This window comes from Loxodonta africana, chromosome 3 (genome assembly GCF_030014295.1).
Source record: "Loxodonta africana isolate mLoxAfr1 chromosome 3, mLoxAfr1.hap2, whole genome shotgun sequence".
NCBI lineage: Eukaryota > Metazoa > Chordata > Mammalia > Proboscidea > Elephantidae > Loxodonta > Loxodonta africana.
Genome location: NC_087344.1, coordinates 23841122 through 23861423, shown reverse-complemented (window position 1 = coordinate 23861423; position 20302 = coordinate 23841122). Strand labels below are relative to the sequence as shown.

The following is a 20302-nucleotide window of genomic DNA, read 5'->3' as shown; positions in this document are numbered from 1 at the left end:
CCCTGCGACGGCGGAGGCGCCAGCGGATCCCTGACGGCGGAGGTCAGGTAGGAGCCGCCGCGGCCCGGCCGCTGCCCTTCAGGCTTCCCGGAAGGGCCGCGCGCGCGCGGGTGGCACCGCCGTGCCCCGAGCCGCCGCGGTGACTCAGGCATCCCCACCGTCAGCGAGAGCTACGGAGGCGACGAGGAGGCCGAGATGAGCGCGGCGGCAGCGGCGGGGAGCGGTGGCCACCGGGTCCCCGGTGCGGGCTGGGGAACGCCGGGCCTCGAACTACCGGGTGTAATCCTCGCGGCTCCGGCCGCGCGGGTGGGGGCCCCCGCAGAGGACCGGTCCCCGGCCGCGCGCACGGTAATGGCCGTCTCTGTGGTGGCCTCACAGGGGCGGTGCAGCTTGGCGACCGCGGGCGGGGGCGGGAGGTGGCCGCTCTCGCGTTCCCGCGGCGCCGCCAGAGGCCCGGGCCTCGGGGACTTTTATTCTGACACGGCGGGCCCCGGCTCTGCTTAGTCATGGTGACCTGCGCGCTCCGCGCCTCCCCCCGCCGCGCGGCGATGGAGGCGCCGGGGCCCCGGCGGCGGAGGCGGAGCCCGAGCGCGGCCATGGCGGGGTGAGTGAGGCGACCTGCGCCCGGGCTGCGGGCACCGCGGGCCGCGAGCGCCCGGGCGACCGTGCCTGAGGACCGGGGAGCGGGGCGTCGCAGGCCAGGGCGCCTCGGGGTTCCCCGCGGCCTGGAACGGCCAGGAGACGGGTCCGGGGTCCGATCCTTTTGTTGGACTGCACGACCCTTGGGTTGGCCCGAGAGGAAAGAAAACAGGGCGGGAGGCTCCGATCGCACGGAGGCGCGGGGACCCCGAGGCGTTGGGGGGACCCGTTCCATCCTCTGGGGCTGGCAGGCGAGAGGCCGCGGCGGGGTCACTTCCTGCCTTCTCCAAGTCTTGGTGGCGGCCCATGCGGGGCATGCGCAGTCCGCACTGGGCGCTTCGTTGGGGGAGTGCCCGGTGGCCAGGGGGCACCAGTGATCGATTGGCCGAAGGTGGAGAGGCAGTCGGTACGGGAGAGGGAGCCAAGCTGCGCCCTGGGTCCGGGTGGAAGAGGGCGCAGTGGGGTGGGCAGGCAGCCGGACGGCCCCGTGTTTACTGAGCCCTGCGCAGTGTCAGGCCCGGGGCAGGACGTGGGGGTGGCACGGCGGGGGAAGGCACAGCAGTGATCTAGACAGGGGCCCCCCCGGCCTGCTGGAGCGCTGAGGCTGTGTGTGAGAAGGATGGCCAATTCCTCAACAACAAGCCATGGAGATCCTTTCAGTTCCTGACAAGTGCTGTGATGAAAATGCATGAGGGAGGTGGTGACTGCATTTCAATGAGGAGGAGAACCTAGCCGCCCCTTGCAGATTCACCCCCCACCCTCCAGGCCAGCTAGTGTGGAAACCTTTCAAAACACATCGCAGACCTGGCCCTCTGCGACCTTGGGCTTTATGCAAGCCCAGCTCCTTGTCTCCCACCATACTCTCAGCAGCTTTACTCCTCCTCCTGGATTCTCCAGGTTTCCGCTCCAGCCTTACTGATTTTATTTATGGTCCTTTCCTCCCCTAATGTCAGCTCCACAGAGGGCAGGGGGTTTTGTCTGTCTTGCCCACTGCTGTGTCCCCAGTGCCTAGAACAGTACCTGGCACACAGTAGGCACTCAATAAGTGTTTGTGAGGTGAATAAAGGAATGATCTTGGCGTGCTGTAGGAAGGGCATGCTCCAGATGGCTGGGACAGAGAGAGCAAAGGGAAGAGGCTGCAGGGGCTGACCGGGCCTCTGAGGAGTTCGGTTTCATTCTTAGTGTCTTGGGGAGTTGTCAGAGGATTCTGAGCAGGGGAGGGACATGGCCTGACCTAGGTTTTAAGATGGGCCCTTGGGCTGGTAAGGCTGGGGACAATTAGGAAGCTGGAATGAATGCCGCTCTATCTGGTTCCCTTGGGAAGGAAAGCTGATCTGAGAATGGCTTTATCTTACAAAAGGAGGCCTGGCCGGTGCTGGCCCAGCCCCAGGCCCTGCCCCCAGCCCTGTGCTCTCCTCCTCCAGGGCCCTGAGTGCCAGTGGTGGTGTTGTCCCTCATCGCCAGGAGCCTCATGCAGCTGGAACCCAAGCCTAGCAGGGCTGGGGCCCACAGCCGATTCCTGCCCCTGCAGTCGCAGTGCCCCGAGGGGGCAGGGGACGCAGTGATGTATGCCTCTACCGAGTGTAAGGCCGAGGTGACGCCCTCCCAGCATGGCAACCGCACCTTCAGCTACACACTGGAGGACCACACCAAACAGGCCTTCGGGATCATGAACGAGCTGCGGCTCAGCCAGCAGCTCTGTGACGTCACCCTGCAGGTCAAGTATGAGGATGCGCCAGCTGCCCAGTTCATGGCCCACAAGGTGGTGCTGGCCTCATCCAGCCCTGTCTTTAAGGCCATGTTCACCAACGGGCTGCGGGAGCAGGGTATGGAGGTGGTATCCATCGAGGGCATCCACCCCAAGGTCATGGAGCGCCTCATTGAGTTCGCCTACACGGCTTCCATCTCCATGGGCGAGAAATGTGTGCTCCACGTCATGAACGGTGCTGTCATGTACCAGATTGACAGCGTCGTCCGTGCCTGCAGTGACTTCCTGGTGCAGCAGCTGGACCCCAGCAACGCCATCGGCATTGCCAACTTCGCTGAGCAGATCGGCTGTGCTGAGCTGCACCAGCGCGCCCGCGAGTACATCTACATGCATTTCGGGGAGGTGAGCGTGGAGGAAGGTGCCTGGAATCAAGGCTGGGGCAATGGCAGGGAGGGACCAGGGAGAGGAGGACAGGAGGTCATCATGTCCCTTTTGGGATGTGAAGGGTCAAGATAGGCAGCTGGAGAGAAACGGGCTTCTGAGCTTCTAGTCCACACATCTGCAAGACTGGGAAATAGCCATGGAAAGGGTAGTCTCCGTGGGTCTCTGGGCTTCCTGGTTTCTCATAGGTCAAGGGTGGAGACATGGTGTGGTGGACATGACAGCAGCCCAGCCCTGGGGTGTGCTGAGCAGGGCCCAGCCTTTCAGGCTGTCAGCAAATACTCACTGAACACCCGTGACATGCTGTAAACTGCAAGCCTGACCCGTAGACGTGTTTTATTTGGTCCACTCTGTGTTGTTCTTAATGTTGTTTTTTGGTTTCATTTTCGTTTTTAAGTGGAGGAAGTTAACAGAAAATATCTTGAGAAGTAACAGTGATGAGCCCAGTTCCTGCATGGGAACACCTAGCAGTGGTACACTGAGATGATAATTATAATAACGTTGATAATATTTGTCAAGCATTTGTGTTGTGTGCTAGGCTCTCTTCTATGTCCTTTAAATCACTGACTCTTCCCAGCCATCCGATGAGGAAGTACCGCCCTTAGACCTGGGCAGGCGAGCAGGGCCAAGGCGCCAAGCCTCAGAGAATCCCTGGCTTTGCAGTATCTTCCCTGAAACCTTATAAGTCCTCCTCCAATGACTGGGACCAGCTGGGGTCAATGGTATCCTCATCCCAGAGAGTTTGAGAGATATGCCTGCAGTCACACAGCTTGAAAGTGGGCGCGGGGGGGGTGGGGGCAAAACTGCAACTCAGGCGGGTTTCCTCAGAGCCTTCACTTTGCCCCAGAATATTCAGTTGCTGTTAACTTTTTCCTTTTTAGTCAATCGGGTCTTTTTTAAATGTGCTGCCATTAAAAGAAGACGTAGGTAAGGTGTTCTTATGATTCAAAAACCAAATGATACAAAAAGGTGCATGGTACATTGTATCTTCTCTTATTTACCTGCCTGAGCACAGACAACATGCCTGTTAAATAAAAATAAAGCAAACCTCAGTTGCCTTGAGCAGCTTCCCATGGCAACCGCATGTGTTACAGAGTGGAAGTGGTCCATGGAGTTTTCTTGGCTATGATCTTTAAGGAAGGAGATTGCCAGGGCTTTCTTCCACAGTACTGCTTCTGTGGAAGAGAAATGGGCTTCTGAGCTTCTAGTCCACACATCTGCAAGACTGGGAAACAGCCGCGGAAAGGGAGGTCTCTGTGGGTCTCTGGACTTCCTGGTTTCTCATAGGTCAAGGGTGGAGACATGGTGCCGTGGGCATGACAGCAGCCCAGCCCTGGGGTGTGCTGAGCAGGGCCCAGCCTTTCAGGCCGTCAGCAAATATTCATTGAACACCCGTGACATGCTGTAAACTGCAAGTCTGACCCGTAGACAGTTTGGACTGCCAGCCTTTCAGTTGTCAAGCACAAACTGTGCCACCCAGGGCTCTTAGGTGCCTGGCATGCAGTGTTAACTCATGTAACCCTCATACTATTCGAATCCCCATTTTACAGATGAGGAAACTGAGACTGTGTCAGAGGCAAGTTGAGAGCTTTGTCCAAGATCCTACTGCTCGTACGAGGCGAGGGGTGGGGGAGTGACACAAGAGTCAGCCCGTCACACTAACGCCCTCCGCAGGTGGCCAAGCAAGAGGAATTCTTCAACCTGTCCCATTGCCAGCTGGTAACGCTCATCAGCAGGGACGATCTGAACGTGCGCTGTGAGTCCGAGGTCTTCCACGCCTGCATCAACTGGGTCAAGTACGACTGCGAGCAGCGGCGCTTCTACGTGCAGGCACTGCTGCGGGCTGTGCGCTGCCACTCGCTCACGCCCCACTTCCTGCAGATGCAGCTGCAGAAGTGTGAGATCCTGAAGTCGGACTCCCGCTGCAAGGACTACCTGGTCAAGATCTTCCAGGAGCTCACACTGCACAAGCCCACGCAGGTGATGCCCTGCCGGGCGCCCAAGGTGGGCCGGCTCATCTACACGGCCGGTGGCTACTTCCGCCAGTCACTCAGCTACCTGGAGGCTTACAACCCCAGCGACAGCACGTGGCTCCGGTTGGCAGACCTGCAGGTGCCACGTAGTGGCCTGGCAGGCTGTGTGGTGGGTGGGCTGTTGTATGCCGTGGGCGGCCGGAACAACTCGCCCGATGGCAATACTGACTCTAGTGCCCTGGACTGCTATAACCCCATGACTAACCAGTGGTCACCTTGCGCCCCCATGACTGTGCCACGCAACCGGATTGGGGTCGGGGTCATTGACGGGCACATCTATGCCGTTGGTGGCTCCCACGGCTGCATCCACCACAACAGTGTGGAGAGGTGAGTGCTGGTGGGAGGGCTCTGGGGGTCCCACTGTGATAGGCCCCAAGCAAATGGGATCTGGGGGTTCTGCCTGTTGTCAAGTGCTCGTCTCCATTCCCTGCCTTCAGCGGGTGGAAGCCTCAAGGTGGGAGCTGAACTTCTGGAATATTTATGATTGGTGACCTTGTGCAATGTGTTTATGGCTGTGAATTGCTTCTAGGGCCGTCACAGACCTATACGGCTCCTTCGTGCAGATTTGAAAATGGTTTCATCCATTTTGTAGTAATATGGGGATTTTGTTGAAACAGGACATTTCACTGCTATCTGTCCAAAAACTGTCATAATAAGCAGATGTATGAGGTCTTCGATGTGGTAAGTGCCCCCTTAGACATAGTACCCTTGTGCAGTGCACAACCTGCACAGCTGTGCATGGTAGCCCTGTGTTTATAGAGGTCAACCATTTTGGGACTTTGGCTCTTGTGTAGCCTAGTCCTCTGCCTTCTCCTTCTCCCAGAAGAACGGCCTAGGATGCAGTTCTTACCTGGAGAGCTTGTTAAAACAGGGCAAATTCCTAGCCCACTGCTGGGAATGCCAGAGATCTGAGGAACAGGAATTTTAAACAAACGCCCCCCAGAGACTTCTAATGTAAGTGGTCTGTGAATAGGATGATGGGGTGGTGAGTCACTCTAAGCAGGCCACTTTCAAGGACAGGGGCACTAGTAGTAATTACACCAGAGCACTGAGCATCAGACTTTCAGAGGTACTGCCCTGGGCCACAGCTGGTAATTAAAGTTGAAGTTCTGAGGTCATAGGGGGCTGGGTCAGACCCCAGCTCTGCCATTTACTTGGTGACTCCAGGCATACCACTTCACCTCTCTGGCCCTCATCTTGTCATCTGTGAGGTGGGGGATGATAATAAGGACTGACTGCCCCATTGGGCTTGGTGGGAGCTGCACTCAGTGTGGGGCCTGGCAGTGGTAGTATTGAGCCATTGGGGTCCAACAGTTGTGAGTTGGACCTTGAGCAGGTAATGGCTGTGAACCTCAGTTTCCTTACCTGGAAACTGATCACACCTGCCTTGTAGGTAGAACGTCACGAGGATTAAAGAGTTTAAGTGTATAAAGAGCTTCAGGAGGGCCAGGTGTGCTTGCTGTTGTCACCCTTGTCACTGTTATTATGCCCTTGCAGGTATGAGCCAGAGCGGGACGAGTGGCACTTGGTGGCCCCCATGCTGACTCGAAGGATCGGGGTGGGAGTGGCTGTCCTCAACCGTCTGCTCTATGCTGTTGGGGGATTTGACGGGACAAACCGCCTCAATTCGGCTGAGTGTTACTACCCAGAGAGGGACGAGTGGCGAATGATCACACCTATGAACACCATCCGAAGTGGGGCAGGTGCGTGGGGACTGTGAGGCAGGGGGATCCTTGAGGAACGCCCCCACCTCAGGTGAAACTCGGCCTGGGTGAGGCCTGAGCCCTCTCACACACACAGGAGAGCTACATTCTGACAGAACCCAAGCTCCCTCTCTCCTGCCTTTGTTTCTGAAGGGTTCCTCAGGAGAGGGGAGGGCCTCCTGCCACCCCCCGGGAAGGTTGTTGGGGGGGCCTCCAGGCCAGGCCCCAGAGTCACCCTCTCTGCATGGTGCGGTTTAGGAGTCTGCGTCCTGCACAATTGTATCTATGCTGCGGGGGGCTACGACGGTCAGGACCAGCTCAACAGTGTGGAGCGCTATGACGTGGAGACAGAAGCGTGGACATTTGTAGCTCCCATGAAGCATCGGCGGAGTGCCCTGGGGATTACCGTGCACCAGGGGAGGATCTATGTCCTTGGTGAGACCCGGGGCAGGGGTTGAGGAACAAAGATCCCTGATTCACCCCCTATTCTGGGGCTGGCCTTACGGGGCCTTGCTTTTTCCTCTTTCCTGGTCCCCTGAGGGGGCATGACCGATGAATGCCCCCCTGCTCTCCCTGCAGGAGGCTATGATGGTCACACGTTTCTGGACAGCGTGGAGTGTTATGACCCAGACACGGACACCTGGAGCGAGGTGACCCGCATGACGTCTGGCAGGAGCGGGGTGGGCGTCGCTGTGACCATGGAACCCTGCCGGAAGCAGATCAACCAGCAGAACTGTACCTGCTGAGCCATTTTTATTTCCTGGGCAAAAAAATGGTCCAATCGAGAGTATTGTTTTTGTATAAAAATAAGGACCCAAGAAAAGGTAACAGAGCAAACCCTTCTCCTTCAGGATGGGAGGCTGAGATGCCTCAGTGTTAAAACGACAGCTTGAAAGCAAAGAAAGCTGGAGCAGGAACCCAAGTCAAAGAAGTCCTGGGAATGTCTGAGAGCCTGCCGCCAGGGTGGTGTGGAAAGGGCGGGCTCCTGGCAGAGAGGTCCCCAACCCACGGGCCAGAAACTAGGCCTGGGTCCCACACCAGCAGCTGCACCCTTTGAGGTGAAAGCAGGTGCCAAGGTCAGGCTGGTTTTTGTTCCCAGTGATGTTGTGATTGGTTCCTAGAGGCCTGGGAAGGGGCCGAGTGAGGCCTCAGAGGTTGAGGCCCCTGTGGAGGTGTGGACCCCAGGGATGGGCCTGTACATAGAAACCACTGGATATCTCTGCCCTGGACAGTCATTTTGTTGATAAGTAACCCTGTAACTTTCCAATGAAAATAAAGAACAGACTAACTAGTGTCTTCCACCTGGCTCTCAGCTGGAGGCCTTAAACCGCTGATAGAAAGGGCTCTTCTCTTGAAATGCACTGAGTCTTTGATTTCAGGCTTATATTTGAAGCCAGTTTGTTATCTCTGGTCATCTCGCCTTGATATGTAGGGCATCTCTCCCCACAGGCAGCCACACAGGACTCACATTGTCTCAGGTGCTGATGTTTTAGAAGGCAGTGACCTAACACCTTGACATATCTCCTAGGACCCCAAGGTTCATTTCTTTTTTAAATCAGCAGGGGCTGATAATAACCCAAAACCAAACCCATTGCCTTTGAGTCGATTCTAATTCATAGCAGCCCTATATAGAAGCGAGTAGAATGGCCCCATAGGGTTTCCTAGACTGTAGTCTTTACAAGAGCAGGCTGCCAGGTCTTTCTCCTGTGGAGTGGCTGGTGGATTTGAGCTGCTGACCTTTTGGTCAGCAGCTGAGCACTTAACCACTACACCACCAGGGCTCCTTGGTCTGATAACATGCGTGTTAAATTCCTTAAGGAATTAACAAATGTTATTGGTTTTCAGTCGCTGTCCAGTCGTTCCTAACTCATGGCGGCCTCAGGTGTGTCAGAGTAGAACTGCGCTCCATAGGGTTTTCGTGGCTATGACCTCTTGGAGGCAGATCACCAGGTATAAGATTAATTTCTTATCCACCATACAGTTTATATTTTAAGGCTGACCAATCCCAGCATGCCTTTCCAATTTAATGAAAATCTACCCAGACATTTTTTCATGTGCTGCAGTAAGGCAGACTGAACCTTTGTTTTATTTAGATGCTCGGGTATTAAAAGGACAAAGGAGCTCCCAAGAGATGAAGCCGTTTGGGAATTACTTTAGGCAAGGGGTTCAGATGCTGGTCCGTTCTGAACAATTTGTACAAAGGCAGTATGTGGCCCAGATCTTCTGCCAGTCAGCTTTGCACATGCTGGCGGAGGATAAAAGGTAGACAAAATAGGGTGCTAACCCTTGGGGACTTCACAGGTTTTTCCAATAGCTTACAGAGGAAACATTGATCCCTTCCATAAGAGCCCTAGGAGAAACCTGGTACCTCCCCTCTCTGCAGTCTTACTCAGTTCTGGAAGAGTCAGGGCTCCTTATTGCCCCCAGGAGTTCTCTGGCCCTTATCATAAGGTTTCTATGGAAAAAGAAAATAAATCTGTGTTGGCTGCATTGTACAGTTGGGGAAAGACTGGAAATTATAAGCATAATATCCGGAAAGCCTTTTAGCATTTACAAAGTGCTTCTACACATATTGGAGCCCTGGTGGTGCAGTGGTTGAGAGATTCGCTGCTAACCAAAAGGCCAGCAGTTCTAATCCACCAGCCGCTCCTCGAAAACCCTATGGGGCAGTTCTGTTCTGTCCCGTAGGGTCCATATGGGTTGGAATCAACTCAATGGCCACGGGTTTGGTGTTTTTTGGTTTTCTACACATGTTTTTGACCCTCACAGTAGCGCTGTGAGCTAGAAAGTACAGACATGAACTCTTTTCCTTTACAGATAGAGAAGCAGGGGATCAGAGAAGCAACAAGCCCAAGGTCACACAGCCTGTAAGTGGTAGAGTTCACATGTGACCTTTGGAACCTGAGACCAAAGCAGCCATTGTTACCCATAGCCGGCTACCTACTGCTGCTCCATTTGAGAGAAGGAGCATTAAAGAGGGCTTGCGGAGTCAGTGACGGAGCTCTGGTGGCACAGTGACTAAGCGCTCAGCTGCTATCCAAAAGTCAGTGGTTCGAACCCACTAGCAGTTCTGCGGGAGAAAGATGTGGCAGTCTACTTCCCTAAAGATGACAGCCTAGGAAAACCTATGGGACAGTTCTACTCTATCGTATGGAGTAGGTATGAGTTAGAAAGAACTCAAGAAAGAACTCAACGGCAGTGGGTTTGGTTTTGTGGAGTCAGCATGTATAGCGGTGAAAGTTCTAGAGACCATGATCTAATCAAGTAGAAAGTAGAGGGGATTTGCACACAAGCAGTTGCTGGAAGCCTTGCAGCCTGTACCAGTGTGGGGTTTCCTTTCAGAGGGCTTGAAGCCCTGTCTGGAGGTCAGGTTAGCAGTGTAGATAAGACCAGTCAGGTGAACAGCTCCTTAGCTGCAGATTGGTACTTGGAGACCTGTGGGGTGCTGGGCCCTGTGTGAGCTGCTGGACCCATAAAGGTGAGTGCCACACCATCACTGTACTTATACTCACTTTCTAACACCATGAAATAAAAATAACAACACAGAAAGCTTTTTTTTTTTTTGAGTCCTTGCTCTGCTAGGCACTGGGGCTGTGGTGGTGAATAAGACCCACATGATCCCTGCCCAGCAGGGAGGGAAGTAGGCTGGCCAATTTGTCCCAGTTTGCCTAGGACTCTCTCAGTTTGAGTACTGAAAGGCCTGTGTCCCAGGAACCCCTCAGCCCTGGACAAATCAGGACAGTTAGGCCCTCGACAGGTAAGTCAACAGTTGAGACAATAGCTACAAACACGTTGAGTGACAGATGCACTGTGTCACCCGGTTACAGCACACTTGGAAGTCAGTGGCTCTGGAAGCTAGGTGGAGAATGGCTGGTCAGGGACAAAAATGGAGCAGGGAAGGCTAGATAGATAAACAGCTCTTGTAGTAGTCCAAGGGAGAGATGATGGCGGTGTGGATTAGGCAGGTGGCTGTGAGAATGGAAAGGAGAAGAATCTACAGGCTAAGAGACTGGTTGGATATGTAGAGTGGAGAATCGAGAAATGCCTGGGTTTCAGGCTTGAACAGCCAACAGTAGAGAACCTTGCAGGAGGTGGCAGTTAGAAGGGAAGTGACAATGAGTTCAGTTTTAGGTGTGATGAGTTTGAGGCCCCAAGATACACTCGCTGGCTTTAGCAAAGTGCACAGAGTCAGGTTTGCTAGCCCTTGGTTTTCAAGGCTTCCAACAAATAGTTCCTGGGTGCTGCCATATGCTAGGCGTGGAGTGGGTGATCAGACACAATGAGCAGCAAATGTGATGCTATCACTCACTCATGGAGCAGAAATTACTAACCACATGAATCGTGTAATTGCAATCACAGGTAAGCTCTCTGGAGCATGGGAGCTCGACCTGGGCCAGAGGCCCTGTGAAAGCTTTCTTAAGGAAACGACTTTGAGACTGAGAGCCAGAGGAACCGGTAAGTGGTGTCAACCAGGTGCGAGAAGGGGCAAAGTTCTGGATGGAGGCAGCATCATGTGTAAAGTCCCTGTGGTGCTGGGCAGCAAGCCCAGCTGAAGCTCAGAGGGAAGAGGCACGTGGTGTGAAACAAGGTTGAACAAAGGTAGTCAGAGGGCAGACCATGCAGGGCCTTATGGGACGTGCTCTTTTCTCTTTAATTTTTAAACGTATAAATATTACCTTTAAAAAAAAAAAAAGTCCAGATAAAGCTGAAATCTTACTATCTCTCCATTCCGGCCCTCTTCAAATCTTAAGAAAATAATTTGCAGTCATGTTCTACATGTTTTCTTATGGAAATGACACAATATGAAGCTTATTCTGCAAGTTGCTTTTGTCCTTTCAATGAGATTTTGAGACCTATCTGTGCAGTCACATCTTTTTACCAGCTACTCGACGTTCCGTTTTCTCTCTTCCACTCCTGATGAATGTCTAGGTTATTTCCAAGGTCTCAGAATTACAGATAAGGTGGCAGCACCCCCTCTCAGCCACACCTCCTTAGGCACAAGTGTGAGTGTTTCTCCACGTAGCTACTAAGAGGTGAGCCTTACTATATCACAGAGTCGGCACAGTTTGAGCTTGATTTAAAAAAAAAAAATCAGATGAGATGCTGCCAAATCGCCTTCAAAGTAGTGGTAACCAATTATTTTCCTGTCGTTTTCTAGGATTTCTTTATAAATTTAGGTGGTCTAGTTTCACCTGCTTTTTCTTGATGTTTCTTTGCTTTTGTGTCCTATTGAGGGGGACCTTTTGGTTTTTGCTATGTTGGTTCTTTAGCCTTGCCATCCACTGGCTACATTACTGGGTCTCCTGCCCACAAATTAATGCCATTTCTGCCTAAGTTAGCCAGAGTCAGTTTTCGTTGGTTAGAACTAAGAATACGAATGAGTAGAGTCATCAGCAAATTTAAAAATACATATGTTTTCCTCAAATATGTTTAAGTTTTGCTTTAACACTCTTACTAAATCCATCTGGAATTTGTTTTGTGTGGTACGAAGTAGGGATTTTAATTTATTTTCATATGGATGGCTGCCCAGCCACTTATTTATTTATTTTAAATGTTAATGGGCCTCATTTATTTTTTTTAATATAATAGTCTTTATTTTTTAGAGCACTTGCAGAGCTCTCGAAAAATTGTATAGGAAGTACAGAGAGTTCCTGGATCCTCTGGTTCAGCACGGTTTCTCCTGTTATTAACATCTTGCATTAGTGTAGTACCTTTGTTACAAATGATGAACCAGTATTGACACGTGATTATATTAAAGGCCATAGGTTACATGAGGGTTCACTCTGTTGTACGGTTCTATGGGCTTTGACAAATGCATGCTGTCATGTACCCACCATCACAGTAGCATACAGAATAGTTCCACTGCCCTAAAAATGCCCTGTACCCACCTCCTCTCCTCCCCCTGAACCCTGGCAACCACTGATCTTTTCACTGTCTCTACAGTTTTTCCTTTTCCAGAATGTCATAGGGTTGGAATCATGCACTATATAGCCTTTCCAGACTGGCTTCTTTTGCTTAGCAATATCATCCATTTTATTTTTTAACCTGTTTCTTAAGGAATAGTTCATTTTTTACCCATAGTTTTGATATGCCGTCCCTATCGTATACCAGGGAAACCCTGGTAGCATAGTGGTTAAGAGCTATGCCTGCTAACCAAAAGTTTGGCAGTTCAAATCCACCAGGCGCTCCTTGGAAACTCTGTGGGGCAGTTCTACTCTGTCCTATAGGGTCACTATGAGTCGGAATCAACTCGCGGCAATGGGTTTGGTTTGGTGGTTTTTTATCATATGCCAAATTCGCATATATGCACAGGACTCTCTAGCCTGTTTCACGGACCTTCTATTCTGTTTATTGATCCGACTGTCCATTTTTGTACCCATTTCATGGTTTTAATTACTACAGTTTTATAAGATGTCTTAATATCAGATGGAAAGTGGCAATGGGTTTGGTTTGATCTTTTGGTTCTTCGATGTCCTCAGGAAAGCTTTATAACTTCCCCACAAAGAGCGTGCACGTGAGTTTATTCACCAGAACTTTATGGTTTTGTTGCCATGGGCAGTAGGACCTTTACTCCTTGCCCTTTTGAAATTGATACTGCTGGTATATGGGAAAGCTGTTGATACAGGTATGCTGATCATCCACTGGCCTAGTTGGTGAATTCTCTTGATTAGCTCTACTAGTTTAGATGTTTTCCAAGATGGTCATATCACCTGCAGATGATGACAGCGTAATCTCATGCTTTCCAGTCATTCGTTTATCTTTCTTCCCTTGGCTTACAGCATTAACTAGGGCCTCGTGTACCATGTTGGTTATCAGTGGTAAGAGTGATGACCATTTCTAATGCGCCACCATTAAATCTCATGTTTGCCAGAAGACTTTCTGTAATCTATGTCACAAGTTTTGCTGGAAACTTTATCAGGTTCAGGAAGTTCCCTTCTAATCCTATTTGGCTGTTTGTTTTTAAATCATAAATGGCTGTTGAATTTTGCAGAGTCTCTCATTCAGTGGATAGATTGCTGCCTTTGAGTCGACTCCAACTCCTGGTGACCGTATGTACAACAGAACAAAACATTTCCTGGTCCTGTGTCATCCTCATGGGCACTGTCACGTTCAAGTCCATCGTTGCGACTAATGTGTCAATCTATCTCACCAAGGGTCTCCTTCACCCTCACCGGGCCTCTACTTCATCAACCATGATATCCCTCTCAGCGATGGATCCCTTTTGATGACATGTCCAAAGCAAGCAAGTAGATTAATGTTCTGTTGTGATTCATAAGGTTTTCATCGGCTTATTTTTGGAAGTAGATGGCCAGGGCTTTCTTTCTAGTCTATCTTAGTCTGAAAGCGCTGCTGAAACCTGCCCACCGTGGATAATTCTGCTGGTATTTGAAATACCAGTGGTATAGCTCCCAGCATTACAGCAACATGCAGGTCACCACAGTATGGCAAACTGACAGCCAGGTGGTAGCATTCAGTAGGTACCTCACCCATTGCCATCAGTTCTGACTCATAGTGACCCTATTGGGCAGAGTAAAACTGCCCCACAGGGTTTCCAGGGCTGTAAATCTTTACAGAAGCAGACTGCCATATCTTTCTCCCACAGAGTGGCTGGTAGGTTCAAACCACCACCCTTTCGGTTAGTAGCCAAGTCGTTTAACCCCTGCACCATCAGGGCTCCTTATTCAGTAGGTAGGCCCCAAGAAATTGCGTTTCTAACAAGTTCTCAGATGATGCTGATGCTTCTGGTCCAGGGGCCACACCTAGAGACACACTGGTATAGAATAAGAACAATGGGTAAAAGGCAAAATCTGAGAAACGTTAAAGGAGTAGATAGAAATAAGACAGCCTCACTGACAACATAAAAGCTGCAGAAGATTATGAGGAAAACCAAGACTAGTGTATTAACCTGTGTTATGCAGATGGCACGAACTTGCTTGCTGAAAGTAAAGAGGACCTGAAGCACGTATTGATGAAGATCAAAGACCACAGCCTTCAGTATGGACTACACCTCAACATAAAGAAAAAAAAAAAATCCTCACAACTGGATCCAATAAGCAACATCATGATAAACAGAGAAAAGATTGAAGTTGTCAAGGATTTCATGTTACTTGGATCCCCAGTCAACACCCATGGAAGCAGCAGTCAAGAAATCAAAAGACGCGTCGCATTGGGCAAATCTGCTGCAAAAGACCTCTTTAAAATATTAAAAAGCAAAGATGTCACTTGAAGACTAAGGTGCGCCTGACCCAAGCCATGGTGTTTTCAATCACCTCACATGCATGTGAAAGCTGGACAAGGATAAGGAAGACTGAAGAAAAACTGACACTTTTGAATTATAGCATTGGGGAAGAATACTGAATATACCATGGGTTGGCAAAAGAACAAACAAATCTGTCCTGGAAGGAGTACGACCAGAACGCTCCTTAGAAGCAAGGATGGCCAGACTTCATTTCACATACTTTGGACGTGTTATCAGGAGGGACAAGTCCCTGGAGAAGGACATCATGCTTGGTAAAGTAGAGGGTCACCAAAAAAGAGGAAGACCCTTAACAAAATGGATTGACACAGTGGCTGCAACAATGGGCTCGAGCATAACAATAATTGTGAGGATGGCACAGGACTAGACAGTGTTTCGTTCTGTTGTACATAGGGTCGTTATGAGTCAGAACCCACTTGATGGCACCTAACAACAACCACAAGAATAGTGTCATAGAAGCCAAGAGGGGAAAAAGTGGGACACCAAAAGTTTGGAAGAGCAACATTGTCAAGTGCAAAGAGGCACAGGAAAATACTTTCAAACTCCTACTGGGTTTGACATTGGCAATTAACCTTATTTAGAACCATTTCAGTAGAATCCTGAGGATAAAGCAATAGACTCTTTCAGTAAGTATTTGTTGAGTGACTCCTTGGAACAGACGCTGCTGCAGAAGAGACACTGAGTCAGTGAAGGAAGCTGAGGGAGGAACTTCTCTTTTGAGATATTTGACTGAAAACTAGCAGAGAAAGATAGAGGGGAAAGAAGGGTTTAGGAAGGGTTTGAGGTTTACCTTTTAAGATTCAGAAGATTGAGAATATTTATAAACTGAGAGGAAATTCCAGTATAGAAAGAGATACCGAAGGTGAAGGTGAAAGAGAGGGTGGACTCATGGTGACCATAAGCAAGTAACTTCCCTCTCTTAGTTAAGCGGACAATGTCTAAGATAATTTTCAGCTCTGTGAAGGGCACTGTGGTTCAGGATGCAGGTGTACCTTGCTTTGTGCAATAGAACGTGACTTCAGTTAAGTGAATATCTTCTCCCTTGGAAGTGTATTCTGGTTTTAAAGCATAAATATTAGTAGAATTATATGCTGCAGAAGATAGAATTTAAGAAAAGAAAAAAAATACCCTTGAGTACAGACATTAAAATGGTTAAGAGTTTAGATTTGAGACCCTTCTCTGATACTTGGTGTGTAAATATGAGCAAATCCTCATTGTGCCTCAATTTCCTCATCTATAAAATGGGGACAGCAACAGAACCTCGCACCTGGCGCTCAGTAAAAATACAATAAATGTTAGGATTATTCAGTAGGAAATGAGTAAGTACTGGAAACTTGAAATGCTAATATTATCTGAATTATCAAGGTTGTTAAAGTTAGAACCAGATCCAGAGCCCCAGTGGTTCAGTGGTCAAGCCCTCAGCTGGTAACCGAAAGTTCTGCGGTTTGAACCCATCAGTCTCTCCGCAGGAGTAAGATGTGGCAGTCCACTTCTGTAAAGATTACAGCCTTGGAAACCCCGTGGGGCAGTTCTACTCTGTCCTATGGGGTTGCTATGAGTCAGAATCAACTCAACAACAACAGATACGGGATATGATTAAAGTTGGAATGATAATGATAACATTTAATGAAAGCAGAGGACTTGTGTGTTGCCTTGTTTAAAATTCCTCACTGGCTCTCATTACCTGTGAAAAATCGGCACTTCCACCAACCCACCTGTGTGATGGTTTTGTAACTCTCAGATGACTCTCAGGGCTGACCTAGAACGTGAGGTCTAGAAGGAGTGGAGCACCCTCTTGTGGGCCCCTGGGTGAAAACAGGAACTATTTCCAGAGAAGAAAGTTAGAAAAGGAACAGGACTGGAAGAGCCCCAGGGTGTAGAATGCCCTGAACTTCTTCAAAAATCGTGAGCAAATTATATATATATATATATATATTTTTAATTTTCATTGTGCTTTAAAAAAAATGTTTTTTAAGTGAAAGTTTACGAATCAAGGCAGTCTCTCATACAAAAATTTATATACACCTTGCGACATACTCCTAATTGCTTTCCCCGCAAATTGTATTTTTTATACATCAAATAAGACTTCAAATGCATCAGGTAGCTCCCCTCTTTAAAGGACTCTCCCTCCTTCAAGCCCTAGCCTCTCATACACACCCTTTGATTGCTCAGGGTTGTAACTTTGAATTTTATTACATCACATTTTAAGCAGGGCACCCAGGAACACTGTTTTCAGATGACATATCCCAGGATCCTCTGGAATTTAATCAGCTGATCTGAACAACTTTGGTGGGAAATTTGAAACTGAGCATTCTGAGGCGGACATCACTGGCCTCTTCGCCTTCACTTGCTCTCAGCTTCAGGGTCAGGAAAGGTAAATAACATTAGTCAAGGAATTGGTTTTTGTTTTTTTTCTCAAGCCTCAGATATTGTCTGGGGGCCTTCTTTCATCTCTAGCCTATGTCTTCCCCTGACTCACAACACTTCACCCTCCCTGACCATCTCTCAGTTCCTCTAAAATATTAGATTCTTTTTGACCTCTATGTCTAGAATTTACCCCCCAGCTCTTTTGCTTAAAATAACATTTATTGAGGTATAACTGACATACAATAAATTGCACATATTTAAAGTGTACAATTTGATATGTTTTGACATATGCATATACCCATCAAACCATCACTACAATCAAGATAGCAAACACCTCACCCCTAAGGAATTTTCTCATGTCCCTTTGTGTTCTCTCCCTTCTGTTTCTCCCCAGCCCTCATCTCCATGAAACCATTGATCTGTTTTCTTTCACTATAGATTAATTCGCATTTTCTAGAGTTTTATATAAAGGAAATCATACAATATGGACTTTTTTTGGTCTGGCTTTTTTCACTCAACATAGTGATTTTGAGACTCATCCATGTTGTTGCCTGTATCAACAGTTCATTCATTTTTATTGATGAGTGGTATTCCATAGTACGGAAGTCCCAGTTTGTTTATCTGTTTCCCTGTTGATGGACATTTGGGTTGTTTCCCATCTTGGCCATTACGTATAATGCTGCTGTAAAATTCATGTGCCTTTCCCCCAATTCTTGGAGAATCCTTACACATCCTTTAGGTTCTCATTTACATAGCACTTCTTCAGAGAGCCTTTCCTGATCCAGGCACCCCCTCCCAGCCTAAGTTAGGTACCCCCTCATTATTCTTCCTAGCACTTACCATCTTGTACATATGTTTGTAGGTGTAACTGTTTAATGTTTGACTCCTGTCAGGGATTGAATTTTGTCCTCCAACTATATGTCTAGCAACTTGGCTAGGCCATGACTCCCAGTATTGTGTGACTGTTCACCATTTTGTCATCTGATGTGATTTTTCTATGTGTTGTAAATCCTACCTCTATGATGTTAATGAGGTGGGATACGTGGCAGTTATGTTAATGAAGTAGGACTCAATCTACAAGATTGGATTGTGTTTTGAGCCAACCTGTTTTGAATTTTGAAAGAAAGAAGCCAGCAGAGAGACAGGGGGACCTCATGTCACCGAGAAAGCAGCTCCAGGAGCAGAGCTCTTCCTTTGGACTTGGGATTCCTGCACGGAGAAGCTCCTAGTCCAGGGGAAGGTTGATGACAAGGACCTTCCTCCAGAGCCAACAGAGAAAGCCTTCCCCTGGAGCTGACACCCTGAATTTGGACTTCTAGCCTACTAGACTGAAAGAATAAACTTCCATTTATTAAAGCCATCCACTTTTGGTATTTCTGTTATAGCAGCACTAGATGACTAAGACAACTCCCCAGCTAATGTGTAAGCTCCATGACAGCAGACGCTACATCTGTTTTGTTTACCACCAGCATATACCATGTTGTTCTTGTTAGGTGCTGTTGAGTCGATTCTGACTCACAGTGGCCCAATGTGACAGAGTAGAACTGCCCCATAGGGCTTCCTAGGCTGTAACCTTTATGGGAGCAGATTGCCAGGTCTTTTTTCCCACAGAGTGGCTGGGTGGGTTCCAACTGCCAACTTTTGGTAACCAGCCGAGTGCTTAACCATGGTGCCACCAAGGCTCCTTAGCATACACTATAATAGCTCTTAAATAAATACTGGCTGATGGAATGAAGCCATCAAAGATTTGTCTGCTTTAATGCAGTATATATAAAAATTACAAAGGTTTATAGTTAACTGGTGGATTTTTTTTTTTTTTCAATCCTAGTTTAACTTGAAATTTACAATTACTTCTCCATTGCCCCTGCCAAGGGAAAACACCTTAAAAATAAGAAAAATAACCTTTTATTCCTTTTACGAGACTTTGCTTCTGTTCTTTTTTTTCCCCATTTAAACTTGGTCAGCTTTATCTGGTTTCTGGTTAATCACTCTGTGTGTGTGTGTATATATATATATACACCCACAAATTAAGGCAAGCTTTTTAAAAAAGATGGAATCGCTTTGTTGTTGTAGGTATTGTTGAGTCAGTTCCAATTCATAGTGATCCCTATGTACAACAGAACAAAACACTGCTCAGTCCTGTGCCATCCTCACAATCATTGCTGTGTTTGAGCCCATGGTTACAGCCACTGTGTCAGTCCAATCTCCTTGAGGGCCTTCCTCTTTTTCGCTGACCCTCTACTTTACCAAGCTTGATGCTCTCCAGGAGCCGGTCTCTTCTGATAACATGTGTAAAGTAAGTGAGACGAAGTCTTGCCATCCTTGCTTTTAAGGAACATTCTGGCTGTACTATATGAAGAAGAATGTGGCATCAGGATTGGAGGAAGACTTATTAACAACCTGCAATATGCAGATGTCACAACCTCGCTAAAAGTGAAGAGGACTGGAAACACTGATGAAGATCGAAGACTATAGCCTTCAGTATGGGATTACACCTCAACACAAAGAAAAAAATCCTCACAACTGGACCAATAATATCATGGTAAGCGGAGAAAATATTGAAGCTGTCAAGGATTTCATTTTACTTGGATCCACAATCAACACCACTGCAGTCAAGAAATCAAATGATGTCATTGTACTGGGCAAATCTGCTGCAAAAGACCTCTTTAAAGTGTTAAGAAGCAAAGATACCACTTTGAGGACTCAAGCCATGACATTTTCAATCACCTCATGTGCATGCAAAAGGCTGGACAATTAGTAAGGACAACTGAAGAAGAATTGATGCCTTTGAATTCTGCTGTTGGCAAAAAATACTGAATATACCATGGGCTGCCAGAAGAATCACTTTAAGCCCTACTTTAAGAGATTCAGAGCTATTCTGATTTAATATCTTACTCAGGGGCAGGAACAATAAACACTCCAATGTGTACCATGTTCCACTGTACTGATAAAATTGGGAGCAGAACACATGGTTTCTGTCCTCCTGGAGATTACAGTCAACTAGGGGAAACATTTGTATAGTTGTTCCTTTATGTATAACCACAAACCCTGACAAGTGCTCTAGAAAAAAGTACCTTGCAAATGTCATAAACAATGTATTTGTCAACCTTATGTTTGTAAGTTATTCTTCTATTCTCATTCTGTCTTGTTCAGC

General features: G+C 48.4%; 1 protein-coding gene and 1 long non-coding RNA gene across 9 annotated transcripts; both read left to right on the top strand.

Annotated features, from left to right (window-relative positions):
• Window positions 1-23: 23 nt before the first annotated feature.
• Window positions 24-7851, top strand: KEAP1 (kelch like ECH associated protein 1). 3 transcript variants are annotated; one of them, XM_064280644.1, is made up of 6 exons: window positions 24-47; window positions 2064-2749; window positions 4463-5148; window positions 6319-6524; window positions 6783-6959; window positions 7104-7851. In XM_064280644.1, exons 2-6 carry the CDS (start codon window positions 2111-2113, stop codon window positions 7268-7270), a joined length of 1875 nt encoding a protein of 624 aa, XP_064136714.1. In that variant the 5' UTR covers window positions 24-47; window positions 2064-2110; the 3' UTR covers window positions 7271-7851. The 3 variants fall into 3 exon arrangements, with proteins under 3 accessions (XP_064136714.1, XP_003413141.2, XP_010591659.2); XM_003413093.4 differs by lacking the exon at window positions 24-47 and adding an exon at window positions 539-604; XM_010593357.3 differs by lacking the exon at window positions 24-47 and adding an exon at window positions 730-1045.
• Window positions 7852-9710: 1859 nt separating this feature from the next.
• On the top strand, window positions 9711-19689 carry LOC135230659 (uncharacterized). Of its 6 annotated transcripts, none has more exons than XR_010321228.1 (4): window positions 9711-10002; window positions 10884-13767; window positions 16994-17155; window positions 18272-19689. It is a non-coding gene; the product is annotated as an uncharacterized LOC135230659 (long non-coding RNA). The 6 variants fall into 6 exon arrangements; XR_010321226.1 differs by adding an exon at window positions 16523-16686 and having other exon boundaries at window positions 9711-13767; XR_010321225.1 differs by adding an exon at window positions 16523-16686 and having other exon boundaries at window positions 9711-13767; window positions 16991-17155.
• The last annotated feature ends 613 nt before the right edge of the window (window positions 19690-20302 follow it).

Excerpts from the sequence above, each read along its gene's own strand:
- KEAP1 (XM_064280644.1), top strand. The coding sequence starts at position 2,111 with ATGCAGCTGGAACCCAAGCCTAGCAGGGCTGGGGCCCACAGCCGATTC. Across the intron at positions 2,750-4,462 it reads TCTACATGCATTTCGGGGAG|GTGGCCAAGCAAGAGGAATT; the intron begins GTGAGCGTGGAG and ends CGCCCTCCGCAG. Across the intron at positions 5,149-6,318 it reads CACCACAACAGTGTGGAGAG|GTATGAGCCAGAGCGGGACG; the intron begins GTGAGTGCTGGT and ends ATGCCCTTGCAG.